The following is a 22,101-nucleotide window of genomic DNA, read 5'->3' as shown; positions in this document are numbered from 1 at the left end:
CTCTTCTAAATTTCTTCTCATCTTGGATACATTTGCAGCATTGTCTGTGACCAAGCTGCGTACTAGACGTTTAAACTTTTTTTCACAGTTTGTTATAGCCTTTACTGCTGCTACTTGTACGTACTCTGCTGTGTGCGCATTTCCTGATGTATCAGTTGTTTCTGTAAGGAAGACATTCCCTTCTTCTGTAGTCACACAGGATTATTGTGGATATTGCTCCGCCCATCAACACTCAGGTTAACAGTTTCGCCCTCTAGACCTTTTTGCACACTGCTCAATTTCTCTTTCATACACCTTATCTAGCAATTTGCTTGCGACATCTGTTCTGCTGGGTGGACTGTATCCTGGTCTTAATGACTGAATCATGTTAATGAAGTGTGGGTTCTCAATCATACGGAAAGAGTTTGTTGAATAAACAAACCGGGAAATTTTTTCATCAATTACCTCTTTTTGTAATCTGCTGGTTCTTATCACAAACTTATCTATTTTTTTTTCTGGATTCTGGAGATTTTTTTTTTCTTTTTGCTGCAGGTGATAGACTGTGGCTATGTGACATACCTGATGTAACTGAAACACTATCATTGGCAGATAACTCTGAAACTATAGAAAATGATGGTGATCTTGAAGGTTGTCCTTAGACTGTCCCCCACCCATTTTCCAATCACACACAAGGTGGATAGTCTTCAGAATCCTGATGGATTCTCCTAAACAAAATAAGTCAATGCAGTTATTTAATTATTATTACCATACTGCTCATTTAGTATTGCTCATTGCATTCACTGACACTCAGTACTACTTTAAAGGTGAAATTGTAATTTATTTAAAAACATTTTTGCTGTTAACAAGCATGTTATCTCTGGAGACACAAATGTAAAGTTTGAGAACTGCAAAACTAAGCATCTCTGATGGTATCTTCTAGACTGAGCACTGAATCCCATTGGATAGATGGAAAGATTAACCTAAATAATCTATTCAGAAGCCCCTGGGACCCCATAATATTGGGTCCCTAAGCCATGAACTATTGGAACTCTTTTACAAAACTTTTCTTAAACATTACATGAATATATTGTCTCATACTATAGAGTTAGAATTTATAATCCCTATTCCATGATGAGATATCTTTGAGCTCTAATATATCTTTATCTTTAGATATTTTTCCTCAAAAAGCATTTTTATCAAAAAAATCCAATTTAAATAAAAATCCGATTTTATTTATTTATTTATTTTATTTTTTTAAATCATTGATTTTTATCCACCCTGCTTGCCAGTGCTTCTAGTGGTTATATGTAAATATTGAATAAAACAGGAGGAAAAAAAGATCCTTGTGATACTTGGCAAGTGAGGGTGTCTGGTGGTACAGGTGCAGTTTTCCATCACTATCCTTTGGGTGTGTCCTTGAAGGAAGGACTCAAACTATTTTTGTACATTTCCCCAGGGTTTCTGCCACCTCTGTCATGTGGGACAACTACATTTCATGATCTGCTGTGTCAAATGGTACACAAAGCTCCAGAAGAAAGGATGCATGTCTGCCCTCCGTCAGTTGACAGGAGGATATCTCCATCTACATCACTAATGACGTTCCTGTTCTCTGTCTTGGTCTGAGTCCAGTTGTACGCAGTCTAGTGTATTGGCTTCACATCTGTATCATGCCTGGCTTTAGATGCTAGAAACAATTATTGCATTTGACACAAATAATTACTAACATCTAATATTTTGAAGTGATTGGGGAAGAGGGAAAAGCATATGCAGGTGGCAAGAGGACAAATGGGAGTGGGGAAAAATGTGCAGGTGAGGAGGAAGTTGTATACAACAGAGGAAGGGAAAAGGAGATACAAAATAAAAGGATTTAGACCAAGAAAATACTCACCAGATACAGCAGCTCTTGTCAATCAGGTAAGTACTACCTCCAGATAAAAACCATATCAGATGTTGAGGAGGCTTGAGCTTCTGATCTAAGGAAGGAAAACTGGGGAATAATCCTTTTGTTTTGTTTTTTTGTTTAAATTGACTCCTATTTCTAGTTACTGGTAGGACATTGCTGTAACTTCTTAATGAAAACGTCACACAATCTCCGATCTTTAGATGGACCCTTTTATTAGTTCATTTCCTTTCTGTTCTCCCAGCGTGGGTGGTGGAAGTGCCTTATCTGGTCGTCCAGCACAATTCTTTAGTGAATTGTGGATAGTAGGCACTATCTCTGATATGCTATACTTTTATAATTTTCTTTGAGACTCAGCATAGTGGTGTCAGACACTCATCCCTGGTCCTATGTAGGATATTTAACCAGCTTTCATGCCAATCAGATTCTGTAGAATCTAAAGTGGTCACTTAAAAAAAATTATAGTACTTATGGTTGCAAAGAAAGAAAACTTGCCAAATGGAAATCAAGTGTAAGTGATGCAGTGTTGTCTTCCACAGTTCACAGACTTTCTGAAATAACATGGGTTGTTGAGTTTAATGATGGCATTTTAGAGCCAATTATTCAAATAAGGTTGTTGTGCAATAGTTCACCTAGCTTGCATAGTTTCTGCATTTGTGTGCACAAATCAGGGAGAGTATCGTGCTTACTTTTTCCCCCACTGTGATGCAGCGTACAACGGTAACTTTACTAACACAAATTTAGTTGCTACCTAAGGGCCTTGTTCAACCCTGGAAGTTGATGTATATCTCCCATTGTTATCTGAGGAGGATCTATTGTAGGCTAGTATAGGACCCCCTATCTTTGTGATCATACTAAGAAAAAAATTGCTCCTCTACACAGAATTTGACCCCTCAAACTTTATGAAATACGTTATTTTTTTTAAAAAAAGTTTCTTTCTAGTATAGTGCATTAAATTAGCTTATAATTCCAAGACAAGTTGTAAACTAGAAAATACTGTAAGCAGTTCAAGAATTTTCAGAAACACAGTACTTGAAGCAGATTTGTTTGTGAACATAGGCAACATATAAAAGCTGTAAGCAATGTAATATCCTTTGTTTCTTTTTACTTTGTAGTATATAGAACACAAGAAAACAAGGCTTTTGCTATGTTAGTCTGACACTCATAGCTTGTTTTGCATTTGTCCAAATTTACTGAGGCACATCCTGTCATTCCGTTTAATGTTATGCCCTTTCTAATGCAAAATGTAATAAAAAGTACCTTGGACTTTCCGTTCAAAGAAAACGTCAACCACAGGGATTTTGGTACATTTATAAAAATTTGCTCCTTAATCTGCTTCAGAAACAGTTGCGTGTTGCTATTTTTCAAAATGAGCATTGCGGCTTTTATACAGATAGCTCTCTTGCTTAAACAAATTTGTAAATTTTGGTTGCAGTGTTTAATACGGTATATAATTTTTGAAACCTAAAGACATATCGGTTTTGATTACAACTTTGTAATACTAGTTGGCCCCCATGAATATTTGATTATCTAAATATAGGACCGGATCATGCAAATAATCTTGAGCATAGTGCATAATGCTGGTAGGGACTATACCTAGTTTTGCCAGCACTGATGTTTAACATGTTGATTTTTATTAGTAATTCACAGACCACTGTGATAATACAGAAGACTTGTTCACTGCAATTAAGTTTTGCATGCAAGAAAATATAGTTCCTCAAAACTTAGGCCCTGTCTTTTTTTTTTTTTTAAGGGCCTCACCCTGTTCTTTGATTTTATATTCACAAACCACATGCACAACTGCACCAAAAATCCATAGATGTCTAATAGCCTGTTTCCATCTGTTAATCACAGAGACTAGTGATTGAAGGGCATTGAATTACAGGCATAGTTAATTGCAAGTACAAAATCATGCCTGCAAAATGAGTCTGCTTCTCAAAATCAGGCTCTGACTGTTCTCAATGTGTAGCAAGGAGAATCTATTACAGTGTTTCTCATTCTTTTTGGACACTGAGAGCCCATGAATCAGGTTGCAGTGCATACAGCTGAGCTCAGCCAGAGCTGTTGGAGCTGCTTCTGTAGGGGTGAGTGCAGGGTAATCTCTGCGCGCGTGCACACGGTCACACACACCCTGGGCTTCCCTGAACCCTTCCCCTGTCACACACACCTTGGGCCTCCCATGTGACCCTTTGACATATTTTGGAGGCTGAATTTTGGGTCTTGAAACCTTGGCCTAGTAAGTCTGATCAGTCTGGAGTCCAATTCTGTAACATAACTAGTGCTTATTATTTATTTCATCTGTCGTCATCCTCTTGGGGGGGGGGGGGGAAACAAACCCACCTTCCCTGATACTTCTTCCAAGAGGAATATCTAAGATGATGTGTATGTATTAATTCTTGTCCTGTAAAACTTGATTCTCTTATGTGAAACAGAGAAGAAAATCTGAAATAACTGTTTGAGCCTTGCCAAGGAAAGATCGGTGTGGGAAGTCCTTTGCTAGCTTAGAAGGAAGCCTGTAAAGTGAAACTCAGGGCTTGTCTACACTGGCAATTTATAGCGCTGTTACTTTCTCACTCAGGGATGTGAAAAAAATCCCTCTGAGCGCTGCAAGTTTCAGCTCTGTAAAGCACCAGCGTAGACAGTGCACCAGCACTGGGTGCTACGCCCCTCTTGGAGGTGGATTTTTTTTTTTTTTTTTTAGAGCGCTGGGAGAGCTCTCCCCCAGTGCTCTGCCACATCCATACAAGCCACGTTAAAGCGCTGCCGTGTAGACTAGCCCTAACTCTTGTAAATTTACCTTCCTTGTCCTTGCAAAGGAAGGAGATGAGCAGCCTAAAAGAATTAGGCGAGGGTTTTCAACCTCTTTTCATTGCAGCCCCCTAAAAAAAATTCAAATAAAGGTGTGGATGAATTTGGAAATTTTAGACAGTCTGCAGACCCCCAGGGATCCATGGACCACAAGTTGAAAACCACTGAATTAGGTAGGCTTCACTTTGCAGCTGCTGTCAACAGCAAGCAGCAAAAGAGGGAAGGTGTTATTGTTTTGGTAGAGAGGGTCCTTCCAACCTCTATTTTTTAAAAAAATGTATAAAATGCAATAGAACACCACCAAAACAAGGGAGAATGGCAAGGAGACCCAAGGGAAAAATGGAAGTGGAGGAGCTAATTTACCAAAATTGGAAGGATGAGAGGAGGGAATCAGCTGAAAAAGGAGGGCAGGAGAGAGCTGTGGCTGACTTCAAAGATTAGCACTGACTCCCTCATAGAGCATGACTCCCTGATTCTGACTGTTTTCGTTCCCAACAGCCAGGAGGCACAGGGAACTGCAAACTTTAGCAGCCACTTGTTAGCCAAGGTTGATATGGAAAATGAGGATATGAGGCCTGCAGCCTCCAAGGCATTGCCTTAGTGTTAAATCCAGCATATCTCCTGCTCCCCACACCTGGGGGATATACTGAAGTTTGCCCCGCTTTTGTATCTGCTTTTGGCTGCTGGGTGTCTGCTGTTTTACACCGGTGTAAATTAAGAGTGACTGACTTTGGCCCACTGTTTTTATGCATTTGAATTCTTTTTATTAAGAAAATAAAGCAAATATAGACTGCTCTGCCACTGCTTGGCCACAAGATGGTGCATGACACCTACTTATTAAAATCCAGCTAGTGAAGTTTCATCAGCAATCCAGTCAAACCCAACCTATTATGATAAAATAAAATGTGCTGTAAAAGATTGCCTTTGGGACCCTTTTTTTTTGACAGCAGGTGGTCTTTACAGCAGGGATGCTTTTTTTTTACTTTTTTTTTTTTTTTTTTTTTTTTTTTTCTTACTAAAACAGTTGATATGGTCTAAATATCAGGGACACATTCTGCAGCAGGTTTTGCTACATAATTTCCAATTGACAGAAAAGTCTTTATTTTTTGTTAGGTAAAAAGAAATGTAGCTATTTCTATTACTTGTACTTAAAGCAAACTGCATAGTTAGAAATAAGGGGTTGCTGTGAGGTTGCAGCCAAAGGGGTAATTTTGATTCTTGAATGATATTTTGGCTTTAAGACTCAGGGCAGCAGAAGCTTTATTACTGCAGAGGTGACACTGCTTGGCATCTTTCCCCCTGGAAACTATTTGATTGTGTCAGAGCTGACCCTGCTGCTTGCCAAGGAGCAACGTCGCCATCAGCAATGGAAACAGCCAGTCAGTTACTCTCCTTGGCAATAGGGAAGAGTGCAAGTTTTTGGGTTGTGTTAATCCTCGCCCCCCGAGGCTGGGGCAGGAAGGAAGGAAAGTCTAAGAACCTGCTTAACATGTTTAAAAGATCACATTAAAGCAAAATTAATTTTCTCTTAGAATTTCTGGTTTTGGATATAGCATCTAAGAGCTAATACAGCCTGAAATGTCTGACCTTCCAGAGACAAAGCAAAAATCATTTCTGTGGGGAAACATTTGGGTGGTTCCTAGGACGAGGGAAGCTCACATAAACAAGCTCTCTGTTCAGCATAGCTCTTTCCCCACTTGGGTTCTCTTCCTTCTTATCTCTACCCCCTCTGCCATCCTTCTGCTGGAAATGGAGAGCTAAACAGAATTGAAACCTTGGGATTTGGAATAACATCTCACCCAGCTTCAGCAGGAAGGAAACATACTAGAGAGAGGAAGGAAGCGCATGATCCTCACCCAGTGTCTTGCAAAAGATACAGGTTAAGTCAAAGTGACTGTGTGCTATCAAGACAAACATTCAGTTTTTTGCACAACTATTGCATCTGTGTTTGCAAATGCCCAGTCACCTTCCTAAGCATTTGTTTGCATTGTTGTGATCACTATATGCATGTCTTTGTGTGCAAACTTGTGGGAGAAATGGAGGGCCAATCAGAATTGATTACAATGTCTACTACTAGTGGGGGAAGTAGCCATCAAAATAGATGTACCCTTTTTTGCATCTGTGTAGCAAATTGGGGCTGGTTAGAAATGCTGTACAAAATGAAGAGATTCCCTCCCAGTTTTATTAGCCTGACATTCTAAACAGAAACACATCTGTGATTATTTAATAGAAAAACAGATCTGCAGCCACCTTGTTAAGAAAAAACTTGTATAAGGCCATAGTTGAAAAGTAACTAAGTCTTGAGTATTGAAACTGTGAAATTAGAATATGGTAAGATCTATGGTAATACTATCTCTTTTTTTATGGTCCGATTTAATACCTACAAGCAGGTTGGTTGCTTTGATTACATGTTAATATAATACATACTATACAAACTTTAGACAAGAAAACAGCTGAGGTATGAAATTGGGTAGATGAATATAAAATAATTTTACTGCCAAAATGCTCATTAAACTCAACAATTGGATTCTCTTATGATTTCAGGATCTTGCTGTAAGCAGTGTCTGCCCTTTTCAGGCGCATCTAACAATCTCTCATTTACACTTCCCCGCTTTGTATAAATAATGTCATTTGAAAATTGTAGGTAGATAGCAGGCCACAAATGTGTTTCCACGGCTCTTGGGCTATTTTTTGTTTGCTGCTGTGCAACATGAAGTAATTCCAGGCTTGACACCTTAGAGTGGGAGGGTGTAGGAATCTTAGAATTAAAAAAAGGTGAATCTTTTAAGGTAGGGAAAATGGATATTGAACCCAGGTCAATAGTCTGGCTGAATTTGCTTTTTAAAAGCAATTCTTCAGTGGTAACATTAGTTTCTGGTGAGGGTGAAAATAGCTACTTAATTCTAAAAGTAAACAGCAAATATCCCTTGAATGCAACTGAAACTAGATTTTCGAAATTCCTGCCTGTGACAATTTATGCTGCATTTTGCAAATAAGCACCTCCATATTGGGAAGATGCTGCCAATTATGATTATTCATTTGTAGGACCAGTGCAATGAGGATAATTAACTTTGATCTTGTATGTCACTGAGGAAAGCAGAAAAATACCATGATGTTGTAAAGTGCTTAAAATAGTTATAATGTATATGTAAACTCTTGTTGGCCCCTTTCATACAGAACCTGCCTTATTCAGGCTATCAACAAATACTACACGCTAATGTAAAGGAAATGTTTCTTTGAAACAGTCTTCTTCACTTTATATAATAAAATGTGCAAATTAAAATGTGTTCTTGTTTGTTTCCAGACAAGACAACAATGTAGATTCTACTTCTTCTCTGAGGGAAGACAGCAAACTGGAAGGTCTGGAGTCAAAACAAGGTATGTATTAGAGAAAGCTAAAGTCTTGTGTTCTTGGTAGTGATCATTTCAATAGCCAGTGACTGTCAGCCTGGATACTTGAACTGGAGTAATAATAACAGTGACGCATCCTCCGTGGAATCAAATGCTCCCAGACATCTGTGCCACCTAGACAGTATAGAAATGGAAAAAATGATTAATCACTTTAAGACCAAATCAAAAAAACAAAACCCAAAACATAGGCCTAATTTTCAGAAGTGCTGAGCAATCAGAATTCCCATTGATGCTCCAATAGGAGCAGAGTGTTCTTTTGAATGACATGGGGGCATTTGTTGCCTTCATGCTGAAATATTGACATTCAAAAGTCCTCCCCACTCTTCATTTTTGCACTGTACCCATAGTGATCTGTAGTGGCAGAAGAGAGTTTGGTGGGTTTTATGTATATTTAGACCCTACTAGTGCTGGATCACTAGACCAGGATCTTATTAAGATCCTCCTGTTTCTTCCCTGGACTCTGTAGGAAAAATTAAATTGAAAGGTTTTGGGGAAGTGTATTTTTATCATGAAGCTGATGCTATCTTTTCACTTTGTTCAGTATGATAACCATTTGCAGCAGCAAGAGATTAGGTAAATCTGTTGTATAAGCAACTAGCCATTCATTGCTCTTCCTAATTCCTCCAGAACTTCAAGTCCTAATAACATAATAGTAACTGTCCTGAAGTAGACTGTAAATCCATTTTTAACTAGTGGGGTGAACTGACAAAGCAGTTTTCAGCAGAAGCATATCTTCAGATCCATAAATTAAAACAAGTAGCTATAAGCAAAAAACAAACCCTTTAAAAACCGACCCAAATCCTGCCTCAGCTTGGGGTCCATGCAGTTCTCAGTATCACAGTCTGTGTGGAGTCCTGCCTTCCTATAGGCATTCTTCTTGCTCCCAGCAGATATTGTTAAAGCCTCTTCCCTGAGCCCAGGTCCAACGGAAGGAGAAAGGATGGCAGTAGAGTTTTACTTTCAAAATAAGCAGCCACCTGATTTCTCCAAGACTGTGTGGCTGGTTCAGAGGATCTGCAATCCTGGTTCCCATCCCTCTCCTGCCCCTCTGAGTTCTGCAGGACTGGAGCTCTTTGTTGCTAGGGGAGCATTACTGAAGCTCTGCAGGAGCACAGTTAATAACTCAGCTGTGGGAGAAGGGAGTATAGATGAGGGGAAGCAAGACTGCAGGCCCTCCCACTCTCCTGCTTCTCATTTCTGGCCACCCAGCTGAAGATGAACTTTGATCATCTCTCTCTCTTTGGATGTAAATCATTCTAAATACTGATCACCTTCCTTTGGATTCTTTCAAATTCCTTTTTCTTGATGCTGGTGTGACCATAGTTGGCATTCCATCACTCGACATAATCCCTTTACAACTTGCTGCCAAAGATCGATCTCTGCTGAATTCGGTTCATTTCACTTAGTCAGTGTTTCTGAAAGTGTTACTCACTTTGCAGGTTCAAACTGTACGTAGGGAAGGTCTGTATTGTACATATCTCTTTAAAGGCAGTGATTATTTGGGGCCTTATCTAAAAGAGAGCTGCTTCTGTACTCCAAGTGCAAACTGAGCAATACTCTTGAGTTCCAAATTTTGAGAGTAGAAATACAAACAAGCCAGCATTTGGTGTGATCGCACCGATATGGCAGCTTTTGGTGATCAGGTGGGGACAGATGAGCCTTCTTTTTTTGTAGCCTCCAGGAAAGAGGTACAAAATCAGCTTTTCATTATCACCATGGAATCATTATAGAATCATTCTGGTGATTCTAGTGTCTTTGTTTTTTTAGGACAGACAGAAATGCACTGGGTTAAGCATTCATGTACTGCTGTGATGGGCACTGGATAAAATACTAAGACAGATAGTGATGTACTTTTGATTCCCTACTGTACGTTGGAAGCTGCTTTTAACCTGCATCAGCTCCTCTTTTAGCTCGGCTATTTCATGAACACTGTGTAACAACTGCCAGTATTATTTTATATATGACACTAGAATTATAGCTGCTTCTATCTCAGCCTGTTTATTTTCATTTGGACTTACTATACATAGTAATGTCAGAAATGACTTTCAAATCAGTAAATGCTGCAGATTCTCATGAACTGTATTCCTCTTATGAGGAGCCAATATTATTTGCTTCCTGCAACTTTTATTTCACAATTCTGAGTCCTATCTCAACAGCTTTGCAAATGGTTTATTTTTTTGAAGTAGCTAGTGAGGGGATTCAAATGGAGGGAGGAAGTAAGAATGTCATAAAAGCTGCAAAATTGTTAGGAGCAGCATGCCATGACTTTGTGAGAAACACTTTAAATATTGCTTGTTGCACTATATGGAGTGACCTCGGAATTGACAGATTTCCTGCAGACCTCTTCCACTCTTTCTGTGCTATCTCAGGGAATTGATGACTGCTGCAGGTGATTGCTTCATTGTCCTTTTTTATGACTTTATCAACCACGGTATCATGATGGCTTTGGGCAATGACAGCAGCGCTTCTCAAGATGTTAGCTTTAAAGAGCTTTTGAGAATATGGGCATAAATTGTAAAATATAACTTAGTAATCATTCTTCTTCCATGCTGGAGCCTGTGATGCTACAGGAAAAAAAAGGTAGAAAACAAAGTGGGCTAAGCAGAAGTGAGTAAAATATGGTTAAAAAAGGAATTAAGTGTGCTGAAATGAATTTCACAACTGTAGCTGAAGGAATAAGTACAAGCTATCTAAATGAAAAAGATAATGAGAAAAATGCCATCTGAGACTTTTATTACTGTGTAAAATTACAACCGCAAAAGAGGGAAATGAAGCTCATCGGCTAATTAAACAACATTTGTAGGCCAGTGGTTGTGTGATTACTGTGCACTGTGCTGCCATGGAGACTCCTAATTCTCGAAAAAACCCAGGACAGCCTGTACCTTTGCAGGCTGGGCAGCTCCCTATTCTATACAGATAGTGGGACAGGAATTAATGACCCAGTTTGTTAGTAGCGTTCAGGTTTTTCCACCCCCTCCATCTGATCAGTTCGAAAGCAAAGATTGGCAGTAAGGCTAAGCATGCTCAGAGTTTAACTTCTGAACTTTGAACTAGGCTCCTCAAATACCGTTTGTTTTCTTGCCCCGTGGAAATGTAGTTGTGCTAAGTAAATATGGACTGGTGCTTCGTAGCAAGACAGAAAAATTTCCATTCCTTAATCTTAATGATTCCCATTCCTCTTTCTGTGAAGTTAAAGTTAGTAAGATTTTGTTCAGAGTCCACTCATCCCTTTCTGTAGACAGGGAGAGGATGAGTGAAACTTGTATCTGAGGTGAAAATGCAGTTTTTGAGGTTGCCGTGAAGGCATTTTAGAGACGGCAAACTACCTCAAACACATCACTTCTGTGGTGTTGAAGACTTTAGTAGGGGACTGATGGGCCTTATATATCAGTGCTTACTGCAAACTCCTCCATGTGATGTTGAGGATTAGAAGAGGACACATTTTTCATCGAGTTAAATTGTTTTAACCAATATAACCAGTTTTTGCTCCCAAAAAAGTCATAATTCACCTAATAAGTGCCACAAACCAAAAATCCTATACATCAATGTGATCAACAATGCTAATCTCCGGAAGCAAGAGTTTATAGGAATTTGACCATTTTCCCATACCTGACTAAATTTATGATGATCTTGCTCTTGGAAACATGTGGCTGTGTATGCTTTACACATCGTATGCCGTTTGCATCCATGTTCAGTAGCTGAAGTTACAAATCTGGGACTGCACATGTTGAGTAGCTAAGGCCTCGATTCAGAAAAGCATCCCTATTTTGGACAGCACTTAAGTCCTGAATAGGGACTTGTGTGCTTTCTTAAATCTGTACCAAAACTCCAGAATTGAGGATGTGTATGTTTCTTTTGAACTCTTTATACCAGCACGCAGGTTTAAGTTTTTATTTAGGGTAAATAAAACCCAGCTGGCTATCTTAAATATGCCTCTAGTGTTTATAAAACAACTTAAGGAAACTTATTGTTGACTAGGTAGTTGGATGAAATGCCATTCCTCCTCTTTTTTTAAGCAAGGAAAGTGCATTTATTATATATTTTTCTTGGTGTTCAATATTGATTTTTCACCCCCTCAGGACAACAGTTATGTCATAAAAGCCAAGAAAAATATGTTTTTCTAAAGATTTTCCTTCCCTGCTCATATGCAAACATGCGCACACTCCAAAAAGCATTTCTTCTAAGAGTTTCATAGAAGGGGTAGAGTTTTCTAATGCGTTCTTTTTCACTTAAAAGGAAAAATTGATCTCTGGCAAAATTTGTTGCTTAAACTTATTTTGGAACCAGACATTTTAATTTCAGTTGTCCATATCCTACCTGCTAATCTTCACACCGAATTTTCATCGAATGAAAGGAATTCTGTGCAAAGTTCAAGGGGAATATGGCCCATTATGGGTATGGAGAGTTTTTCAGTTCTCCTTCCTGTTTTCCAGAAATGCCTCTCACCCATGTAGCTGCATTCTGGTTATATGCTATACAACCAAAGGCACCAAAATATGAACAAGCATCTCTAAAGGCAGACTTCTAAAATTTCTTTTCAAAGATGCATACTGTGCTGTTATTTGAAGAGGGAGGGAGAATGGTTCATGTTGGGACTAAAACATATGCTCTCAGGGGAATTGTCATTAGTATTTAGAATGATTAGCAAAATCCTTTCTGTAAGTTTTGCAACAATAAAATATTAAATGTGAGCATCTTGAGGAAAATCCCAGAGATACAAAGACAATTAGTTAAAGGCATCAAACCCCGGCTCCCTGCTGTATTAGACTACATTATCAATGTATTCTTTATAACCTGAGCTTTAGTAAAACTCAAATTGCCTGGTGTCCAAGAACAGCAATTCACAGAGGAAGTACTGCATTGGTTTCTAGTATATCAGTGGCTTTGTTGTTGATGAGCAATACTGGCAGATCAATAATGCTTCCCAGCCTTGGAGATTTGAGATTTAGGAGCTAAAAGAACAGATGGAGAAAACTAGTAATTCTTAAAAGTCATCCACGGAAAGGAAACATTTTTAAAGCAGTTGGCAAAAGGCTAATTTTAAAAAGGGAAGTTTAAAAAAGGAAAATTACTAAGCATTGTTATGCTATCTAGATGTTTATATCCTAATGCTGATATGCTCTGAAACTATCATTTTGTTTTGTCGTTATGCAGTACAGGACCTTACTGTGTATGAATGTACCTTTTGCCTTATATCTTCAGCACACAGTGAAAAGTTATTTGTATTTTTAAAATGCATTTATTTAAATCTATAATTTCATTTTTAAGACTATTTATGAATTAACAGCCTTAACTATTGTATAATGACCCTACCAGGAGCCACTATTAAACCCTCTGAATCAGTAACTTTGCCATTTTGTTGTAATAAATAACAATATTTATTTTAAGCAATAAGCAATATTATCAGAGCGTATCCAAAGATAAAAATGATGCCCAAGCACCAAGTAGTTGCAGAGCCAAGGTGTCAAGAATGATAGTATCTCTCTCTTTACGGTGAAGTTGTGAGTATTGGTGATGGAGGTTTTGCTAGTTTTACTTAATATACTGCTTTTTCTAATTAAACTCGTCCTAATAAACCTCCGCTTTTAATGAAAAATAAAAACCATCACCAGCATTTCTCTTATAATTTTACTGAGCTGACCCAAATCCATCTGAAATACTTCACTAAAAGGCTTAGATAATTGTAATGTCTGACTTTTGCATTGTCATTGGCTATGGTGTTTTTCCTTTATGGTAATTTATAAAGTAATCAAAGTATTTTTAAACTGCATTTTGAGAATTAAATTTACTTCTAAAATAATAAACTGTTCCCCACATCAACTTTGATTTTGTAATGCAGAAGCTTCATTGTAATATAAAACCTTATGACATTTTTAATTAGGAAAATAGATCATGTAACTCCATATGATGGAATAAATTTTTCAGGCACTGCTGCTTTGGTATATTGCATGTTTTTCTAAATTGGAATAAAAAATGCATTAAAACTTGTCTAAATTAAATCAGTCTTAAAAGTTGGGGGAGGGAAAAGAAGAGGAAATACTTGTCTGTAATTTATAGATGGCTTTTGTCATATTCTGAATCTGAAGAGAAACATTTCTATGCAGAGGCAGTTTCTAAGATGAAAGGGAATTTTTTTGTTAGGCTCCCTGCACTGCATGGTTATTTGTTACATTTGTGTTACAGGCAAGGGAGAAGATAGTGATGTCCTCAGCATAAATGCAGATGCATATGATAGTGACATAGAAGGCCCATGCAATGAAGAGGAGAGTCCAGATGTGCCAGAAAGTGCTGTCAGAAGTGGAGCTGGTCAGATAGATGACCTTCAGAAGGACATTGATAAAAGCGTGAATGAGATACTGGGGTTGGCAGAATCCAGCCCAAAGGAGTCTAAAGCAGCAAACTTGGCTGTTGCTTCATCAGAAGATGTTCAGCCATCAGCACAGCAGCTGGAGCTCCTGGAGCTTGAGATGAGGGCCAGAGCTATTAAGGCTCTGATGAAGGCTGGCGATGTAAAAAAATAGCCCTAAGCTTGCTTCATTTTAATATTTTTTATATTTGTTTTGAAGGGTGTGATGTCTGTTCTCTTCAGTGCGAAAGTGCATTTGGATTGGGCATGACATTCCTCATTCAAACTCTTTTGTGTATCCTGACCTGTGGCTTAAATTGTTGATCGTTGGTTTTCATTGCCTTTGGCATGCTGCTTCTGTGACTTATACAAATGGATTGGTTTGACACTGCACTAGATCAGTGTCTCTTTTTGCTGGGTTATCACTTGACATGAATCGTGCAGAAGTCATAGATCTATGCCAGGATTCTGGGTGCCTTTAATAAAGGTTAAACGAACACTGTAGGTTCTTCATAATTCCTGTAGTTAGCAATTAAACTGCTAATTTATTTGGGTTTTTTTTCCTCCTGAACTTGTTAGCAATTTAAGTAACTTGATTTCCATGTGCTTCTTAAAAAGGTACTATTCTGAAGAGGTCTTCTGTGGCGTGACAGTGCTCATATCTGCTTGCAACACTCTGATATGATTTGAGATGTTTATTTCTCATTGGGCCCCAGCTTTTAGGAATATAAATGAACTAGTTAAAATTGAATGACAATTTACTTTGGGAGATTAACAGCATGCTTAATTTTTAGAGAGCTAAAATTGCTAAGAAGAATGTTTTTCGGTAAGCCATCTAAGTTAATTATTGTTAGAGAAAGTAATTCCAGTGACAAACTATGCTAGTAGGTGTTTTTATACTGCTGGTCATTTTATTTGGCTCGTCTCCTCCCACAATTATTTTATCATGTACATCTCAGCTGAAAACAGGAAAATGAATGCTTTGTTTCTCTCATTGTGAGATTTTGTTAATTCAGCACATCATCTTGTGAGATTGGATAATGCAGCGGATCAGAAACTGTTTAAAGATTTCTGATTTTGAGCTCCAGTTTTTGATATTTAACTGATTTAATCTTTTCAGATCCCCTGTAAATAGCTTTCTAGAAAGACGGTGTAATTTATTTTTATGCATTTTTGTAAGGATTCAAAAATCATAAACTCATTCTTCATTTTAAGGATGTTTCTTTATAAATAATTGCTTTTATACAACTTGTTTTCCTATAATTTGGTAACTGCAACAAATTAATTTTGATTGTTTAGAAGTGGTGCTATTTTTATAATTGAAAGTATATTTAAAAGAAACTTTTGATTTTGTTACATCCTAGGTGTGAGTCTAATTCTTGTTAAATATTGTTAAATAAAATAAATGGTTCATTACATGTTGCTATATTGGCTTTTCTGTTTGCTTCTTATGCAAATAAGCAAATAAGATGTTTATTAAATAGTAAGAAAACAAACTAGTAACTCCTATATGCTGTATTTGAAATGTTTTCCATTATTTACATCTGCAGGCCTTGTTTTAGTGATGCACAATGCCCAAAATGTTCTTACAAGACTTGAACGAGCTTCCTTTAGTTGGTAAATATGTGGGCATTGACTTTGGTAGCAGGTTCTTTTTGTGTGGTCTTAAAGATGAAGCATTTTTGTTGTTGTTGTTTAAAATAGTACCAACCTATTGCAGCATAAATTTGCTTGTAAAATAAGGACACTATTAAATGCAGCTGAGAGGATTCTTATGGTGAGTACTCTTCAAAGGGCAGAAGAGGCCTGAGTGAATTGCATCCGGTTTAGTCACCATATTGATGACCCTAACTTTTATCTACTATATGTAGCAGTTGGAGGATGTTCATCAGAATGTATGTGTGAGGGAGAATGGACCTAACCAATTAGTTACTGCACAGAATCCTGCTTACCAAGTCAGCCTCTAGTGCTGTAATTTTATCTTATTTTCGGGGCAATTTTGGATTTCTTTGCAGATGAAGAAAAGGAATATGGCAGAAGGACAGCAGATGTGCCTGGGTAAAGTCACAGGAGAGTGAGGTCGTTTTGCTATAAAATCTGTTTTCCTATTGCTGTAAATGTATAATTCCCATAATTAAGGCATTGAATACCTCATGTATGCCCCTTTGCATGGCAGTTGAGCATCTCACCTGTAGGGACATTCTCCTCTTAAGTTACACTAGTGCAGCTGCATATACCTTGCAAGATTACACCAGTATAGCTGACAGGAGAACTTGATCCTTAGTGTTTGCTCCTGTTGCTCTTCCGTTTCTAGTTTGCATTTGCCAACTCTTCCAGCTATTCTCCATAGTATTGACAATGCTTGTCAAAGCCCAGAAAATATAAACAATAAAACATCTTATTCTTAAAACTGGAGAAAAATGAATGGTAATATCAGTGGTTAATCTCTTGTGGTCTGTGTTGATCACATGACCGTTCATTCTGTTGATGAGATTGATAGGTGCACCCCATCAGCTTGTGTGCTGACAAATGTTTATGGATTCATAGCCTCCCTGACCTGCTGGCACTCCTCAACCACATCCTCACCACAGGAAGGGTGGCTCCTTCCAGGCCGCAACTCCCATGGCTCCCAGGATACATCTGCCAGGTCGTCGAGCCATGAGAGCTTATTTCACAGAGCAAACTTCGCTGAGTAGGGCATACCTCAGAGGAGCTCTGCAAAGCCAAAATGTAAATTGACTTAAGTTCGGAAATGCATGCTGAAGATAGTCCGTTATGATCTGACTGGTTAGAGCATTCAATCCATGAGGTTCAACCTCCCACACACAATCCATAGTATCAGTGATGCATCCTGGGTTATTGGCAAACCAGGAAGTACTGCCAGGAGTAGTTCCAGGGATGATTCCTTTTTTAATGGTAAATTAAAATATTGCTTTACTCAGTTTTCCCACTGTCTGGTTAGTGAAGGCATTAAAGCACTAATTTCTGAGTTCAACTGCATTTTCATATTGGCTTTTCAGGTCACCTTTAAGGGTTCAGTTTATGGTGTATTGATATTTTAATTTCAAAGGTGGTTATTTCAAGGTCTATAGCAAGAAATCCCATATTCTGAGCTTTTGTTAATGTGGTACAGCAGAGAAAAAGGTTTACTATGCATGTGATAAAGAAGGTAAATAATTGAACTTGAAATGAAAAAGAGGAGGAAGGGTTCCAGGAAAATTAAATAAAGATGTTTACAAAGAAATAATTGTCTGATTGTTTTTGTGTATTATAAAAGAGACCACATGTGATTGATTACTCAAGGGCTAATTCATTTTTTGGATACTGAGCTGTTGCTGCTATGGTTTAGGGATATATATCAGCCGCATTACACAGGCTTCTGCATTGATTCATCCTCTCTTTATTCACTGTGCAATTAAACTATTCAGTGTATTTTAAATGCTTACTAGACCATATTTTATTTCACTTCTAAATGTCTCCTTGTGTTTTTCTCTTTAAAAATAATTTTAGTATTTCACATTAGAAGGTATGGCAATTGGTTTGGAAAATACAGTCCTGAATTATTTATGGAATACTCTTAAAATAATTTTACATTGTTTTTCAATTAGCAAGTTGGAAGCCTTAGCTGATTCAGGATTAAAAAAAAAAAATCATAGCCTAGTAGGATGGAAGCTTGGACATTGGTCAGTATTAAGGGAAAGACCCTGCCTCAACTTTCTGAGGACCAAAGAAATAGTTTATTAAAATGAATCTTTGCCGCCCTAGGAGTTCCTCTTTTCTCTCTGCTGGCAAGACTGTATTTGTATTATATAAATAAAAAGGTGCAACTCCCCAGAGAGTCAAAAGTACCAATTATTCCTGGTGAGAGGCTTTAATGTATTTTTTATGGTGACTTGATAGAGGGAACAATAATTAGACTTCAGAATGTCATTTTTAAGAGAAAAATTATAGGCCTTTCCACTGAACAATTCAGGTTTGTTTGTAGCTTTCTTTTTATTATAGTATTTGCTCTTGCAGGGAAATGTTTTGCCTAAAATGCTGGGAAACCATAGTCTTGGATAATTTGTTTTAATACATCTGTGCTAAGGTATTTTCTCTTTCACTGTTCAAAATAATAATTATTATTAATGACAATGTGTTAAAGGTTTGATGACTAATATCAGTTTACTTCATAGGATTTAGAAAAGCAGCACACACACACAAAGCAGGTCACCCACATAGATAACTTGGTTAAAATGCTTCCATTATAATGTGGTTGTTAAAGGCCATATTAAGCACTGTGCTCCAAATCATACCAAACTGGCGAACCAGGAAAATATTTCTATAGGGGGAGGCCCCTTTGACTGTGGGTGCCCTGCCTGCAGTTCAAGAGACTACAACTCCCATGAACAGCAGAAGCAAGGGAAACCTGCAGTTCTTCGCTGCTGTGATTGGGCAGCTCGTCACTCGGCTAATTGGGTCTGAAATCATTCAGGGCTATAAAGATCATGTATGCCCATTATTGCTAAGCACAGCTCAAACTACAAAGGCTGAACTATATATCATTCTTACCCCTGTGGTGTAAGTATCTTAAGGTTTTAAAAAACAAAGCCATTTCTTTTTTAAAAAATAGTGGGTTTTGCACTCAGAACCTAATAGCAAACATAGTATTTTATAAGCACTACTAAGCTTTACAAGCATTGCTTTTGCTTTATAAGATCACTGACATAGGTAAGCATTGTGCCCATTTTATGAATGTAAAATAATTGTAGGTGAGAGTTTTGCAACAGATTATTTGGTGGGGAGGAGAGATGAACTGGTTAAGTCATTGATGCAGAAACGTGAAGAAAATGAACATGAGTTTAGGAGCACAGATACCAAATTAACAACTGATTATGAAGCCCTGCAGTTTAGTCACGGTAATATAAACCTTCATGTTTATTGCTAAGTCAATCTGCAATATGTGGAGGAAAAAAAGTTTATTATGGTTGCCTTATTTACAGCCAAATTTAAATGTTAAAATACTGCAATTTTTTTGTCAAGTCTCATGTTTTATGGTCCTTTCTTGCCATTAATATTAAAATATGTAAACAGGATACATAAAAGGTGAAGAAAAATCTGAAGCCTGTAAAAAGGTTTTTGTTGCATACTAGTTAATCAAACTGACTCTAGTCAGAGGGGGAAAGAACCAAAGAGCATAACTGTAAATATTGCATGGTTATTAAACTGTAGAGGACAAGTAATCATCTCTGTTTAAAAATGCATGTTCATATGGTAGACCATCCCTTTTTTAAATGCATGGTAAGAGTCTGTCCCTTTCCATAGGATCTGCCTTGACTATTGTCAAAATTTAAAGTTAAATTTTTGCATCTGGTGACCCTGCAGAGTTGCTCTTGGTAACTATTTTAGATTGTAAAAGTTTCTATTTCTATAAAATTGCAGTTCCCTCTGTTTTGTGGCTCCATGCAGCCTAATTTTATTCATGATGTGTGGGTGAATTTGAGCTATCAGAAGAAAGGACTAGTAAACAAGGCTAAATTCTGCTCTGTTAAAGTAATGTAAATCACCCACCTTTATATAGTTACTCTGAATTTAAATTGGTTTTAGCTGAGAGCAAAATTTGCCCCTGTGGGTTTAACACTTTAACTACTGGAGTCCGGAGTTCCTTATTTATTTGTATTACAGTTAGATTACTGGCAGGCCCCAATTGAGATCAAGGCCCATTGTGCTATGCCCTATACAGGTATGGTAAAACCTGGCCTACAGTTTTTGTACCAAATTTAACTATTTAGGTTACAGGTATGTTTTTAAACCAAAATAGTTAAATCAGCACAACTCCCAGTGTGGAGGTAGCTACATTACTATAAAGATGCCTTGCACCGACATAACTTATTCCCTTACATTTATAGGAATAAGGTACACTGGCACGAGCATTTTTATAGCAGTATAATTGCATCCACACTAGGGGTCTGTATTGCTTTAACTATACCAGTTTCAAACAACTATAGTTAAAGCAATACAAAAACTGTAAAGAAGCCCTAAGACTATCTCTGCCCTGAAAAAACTTCTAATCTAGATAGACAAAAAGTGAGACAGGAAATAGCATTATAACCACCTAACAGATAGAGAACTGAGACACAGAGAGCTTAAGTGACTTGCCCAAGATCACACATGAAATGTGTGGCAGATCTGGGAAGAGAGCCCAGGTCTCTTGAGACCCCATGGCTCTTAGCCCCAAGATGATCCTTGTAGTGTCAGTATAGTTAGATTGTGTTGTTACTAAAATGGGAGCTCCTAAATCTCCCTCTTTGTTAAGGAGATCCAGCAGCCAGCTTCACTAAAGTGCAGGCAAGTTCATTTGATAAAATATCTGTTAATATATTTGCCATGCACTGAGGCAATATCTATGCAGAAATGCATGGAACCTGGACTGGACATAGCAATGGAAAAATTAATTGGAGGGGACATCCTGCCACAGCTAAGGCATAAGTCTTTTCCAGCTTCAATTTCTGTAAAACCTTTTTAAATGTTCCAAGGACCCAACCAGCTCTATCCAAGGATCAACTTTCAGCCTACCACCTTGTATAACAGCATAGCCATTGTTCCTTCTAAAGGAGCTGATTTGTTAAAGGAATTCATCTTCATACCAAACTGAAATATGGTAGAACTGTTTAATACTGGAAATGACTAGTTAGAATGTTCAGCATTAATACTTGGGAACTTAAATATGTGTGGGTTTTTTGCTTCCCTTCAAAGTACAGCAGAACTTCAATAGTTCCTTCTTCGGCTTATCTGCAAATTCGATAATTCTTTCAAAAAAACAGCATCATCCCACTATTGCTTAGGAGAGGTTGAATAAGTATTACAGAGAGGTCTCATTTCTAAGACTGTTGTTTTAAGAATATTTTACTGACGTGCTGTCATATTATCCATAATGAAATTGTCAAAATAAATTAACAAAACACATGTGATGCCGTGGCCACGGTTTTTCATCTCTTACTTTCTAATTTGTAAACCTGGGGCTGTTCATGCCATATGATCCACATGGAAAGACACTGAATTCATTGTAGCTGCGCAGTGGTAACAGGGACTACTTGCAAGGATCAGACTGCAGGGCTGGTGCCCTAAATTGGTGAATCCTGTCCTTGGTGCTGATCAGCCAGAGTGTACACCACCAGAATATTAAAATCACTGTGCATTTGAGAAAACCACCTTGCTAGTTCATTATAGATTTCATTAAATAAGAGTCCTCAATATTAAATAAATTAGCAGAATACTTTTTCAGTACACCAGTCTGAAAATCCACGTCCGCTTTGCTATAGCCATAGGTTAGCATTATTTTCTGATGGCAATCCAACCCAGAAACAATAAAGGAGGAGAGCGGTGAGCTGCTTGACCACCAGCTCCACCTCCCTTCCCATTTGCCGCAGAGGAAGATAATATCACTACTGTTCATTAAATAGCAATAGGCCAAAGAGAATGAACTTGGTGAAGTGAGATCTATGGTGGATGAAAAACTGCAGGCCTCATAAAGCTGTTTGGGGTATAATATATGCATACCATTGAAAGCTGTAATCAGTCCCAAGAATCAGTGGGCAGTGTTTGACACAGTAGAGGTGTAAACCTGATCAGAAATGTAATTTAGAATAGCAAGCCCTTTATGTTAGGGATGGCACTG

General features: G+C 37.8%; 1 protein-coding gene across 3 annotated transcripts in view; it reads left to right on the top strand.

Annotated features, from left to right (window-relative positions):
• CAAP1 (caspase activity and apoptosis inhibitor 1) overlaps positions 1-17,688 on the top strand; it is a 32,224-nt gene extending 14,536 nt beyond the window's left edge. Inside the window, exons 5-6 of one of the 3 annotated variants that reach the window (XM_065549665.1) lie at positions 7,992-8,065; positions 14,282-17,688. In XM_065549665.1, coding sequence (XP_065405737.1) covers positions 7,992-8,065; positions 14,282-14,619 — 412 coding nt within the window. In that variant the 3' untranslated portion in view covers positions 14,620-17,688. The other 2 variants (XM_065549663.1, XM_065549664.1) reach the window with 2 other exon arrangements.
• Positions 17,689-22,101: the final 4,413 nt, after the last annotated feature.

This window comes from Chrysemys picta, chromosome 6 (assembly GCF_011386835.1).
Source record: "Chrysemys picta bellii isolate R12L10 chromosome 6, ASM1138683v2, whole genome shotgun sequence".
NCBI lineage: Eukaryota > Metazoa > Chordata > Testudines > Emydidae > Chrysemys > Chrysemys picta.
The sequence above is the reverse complement of the archived record's forward strand: the minus strand, read 5'-3'. Positions and strand labels throughout refer to the sequence as shown.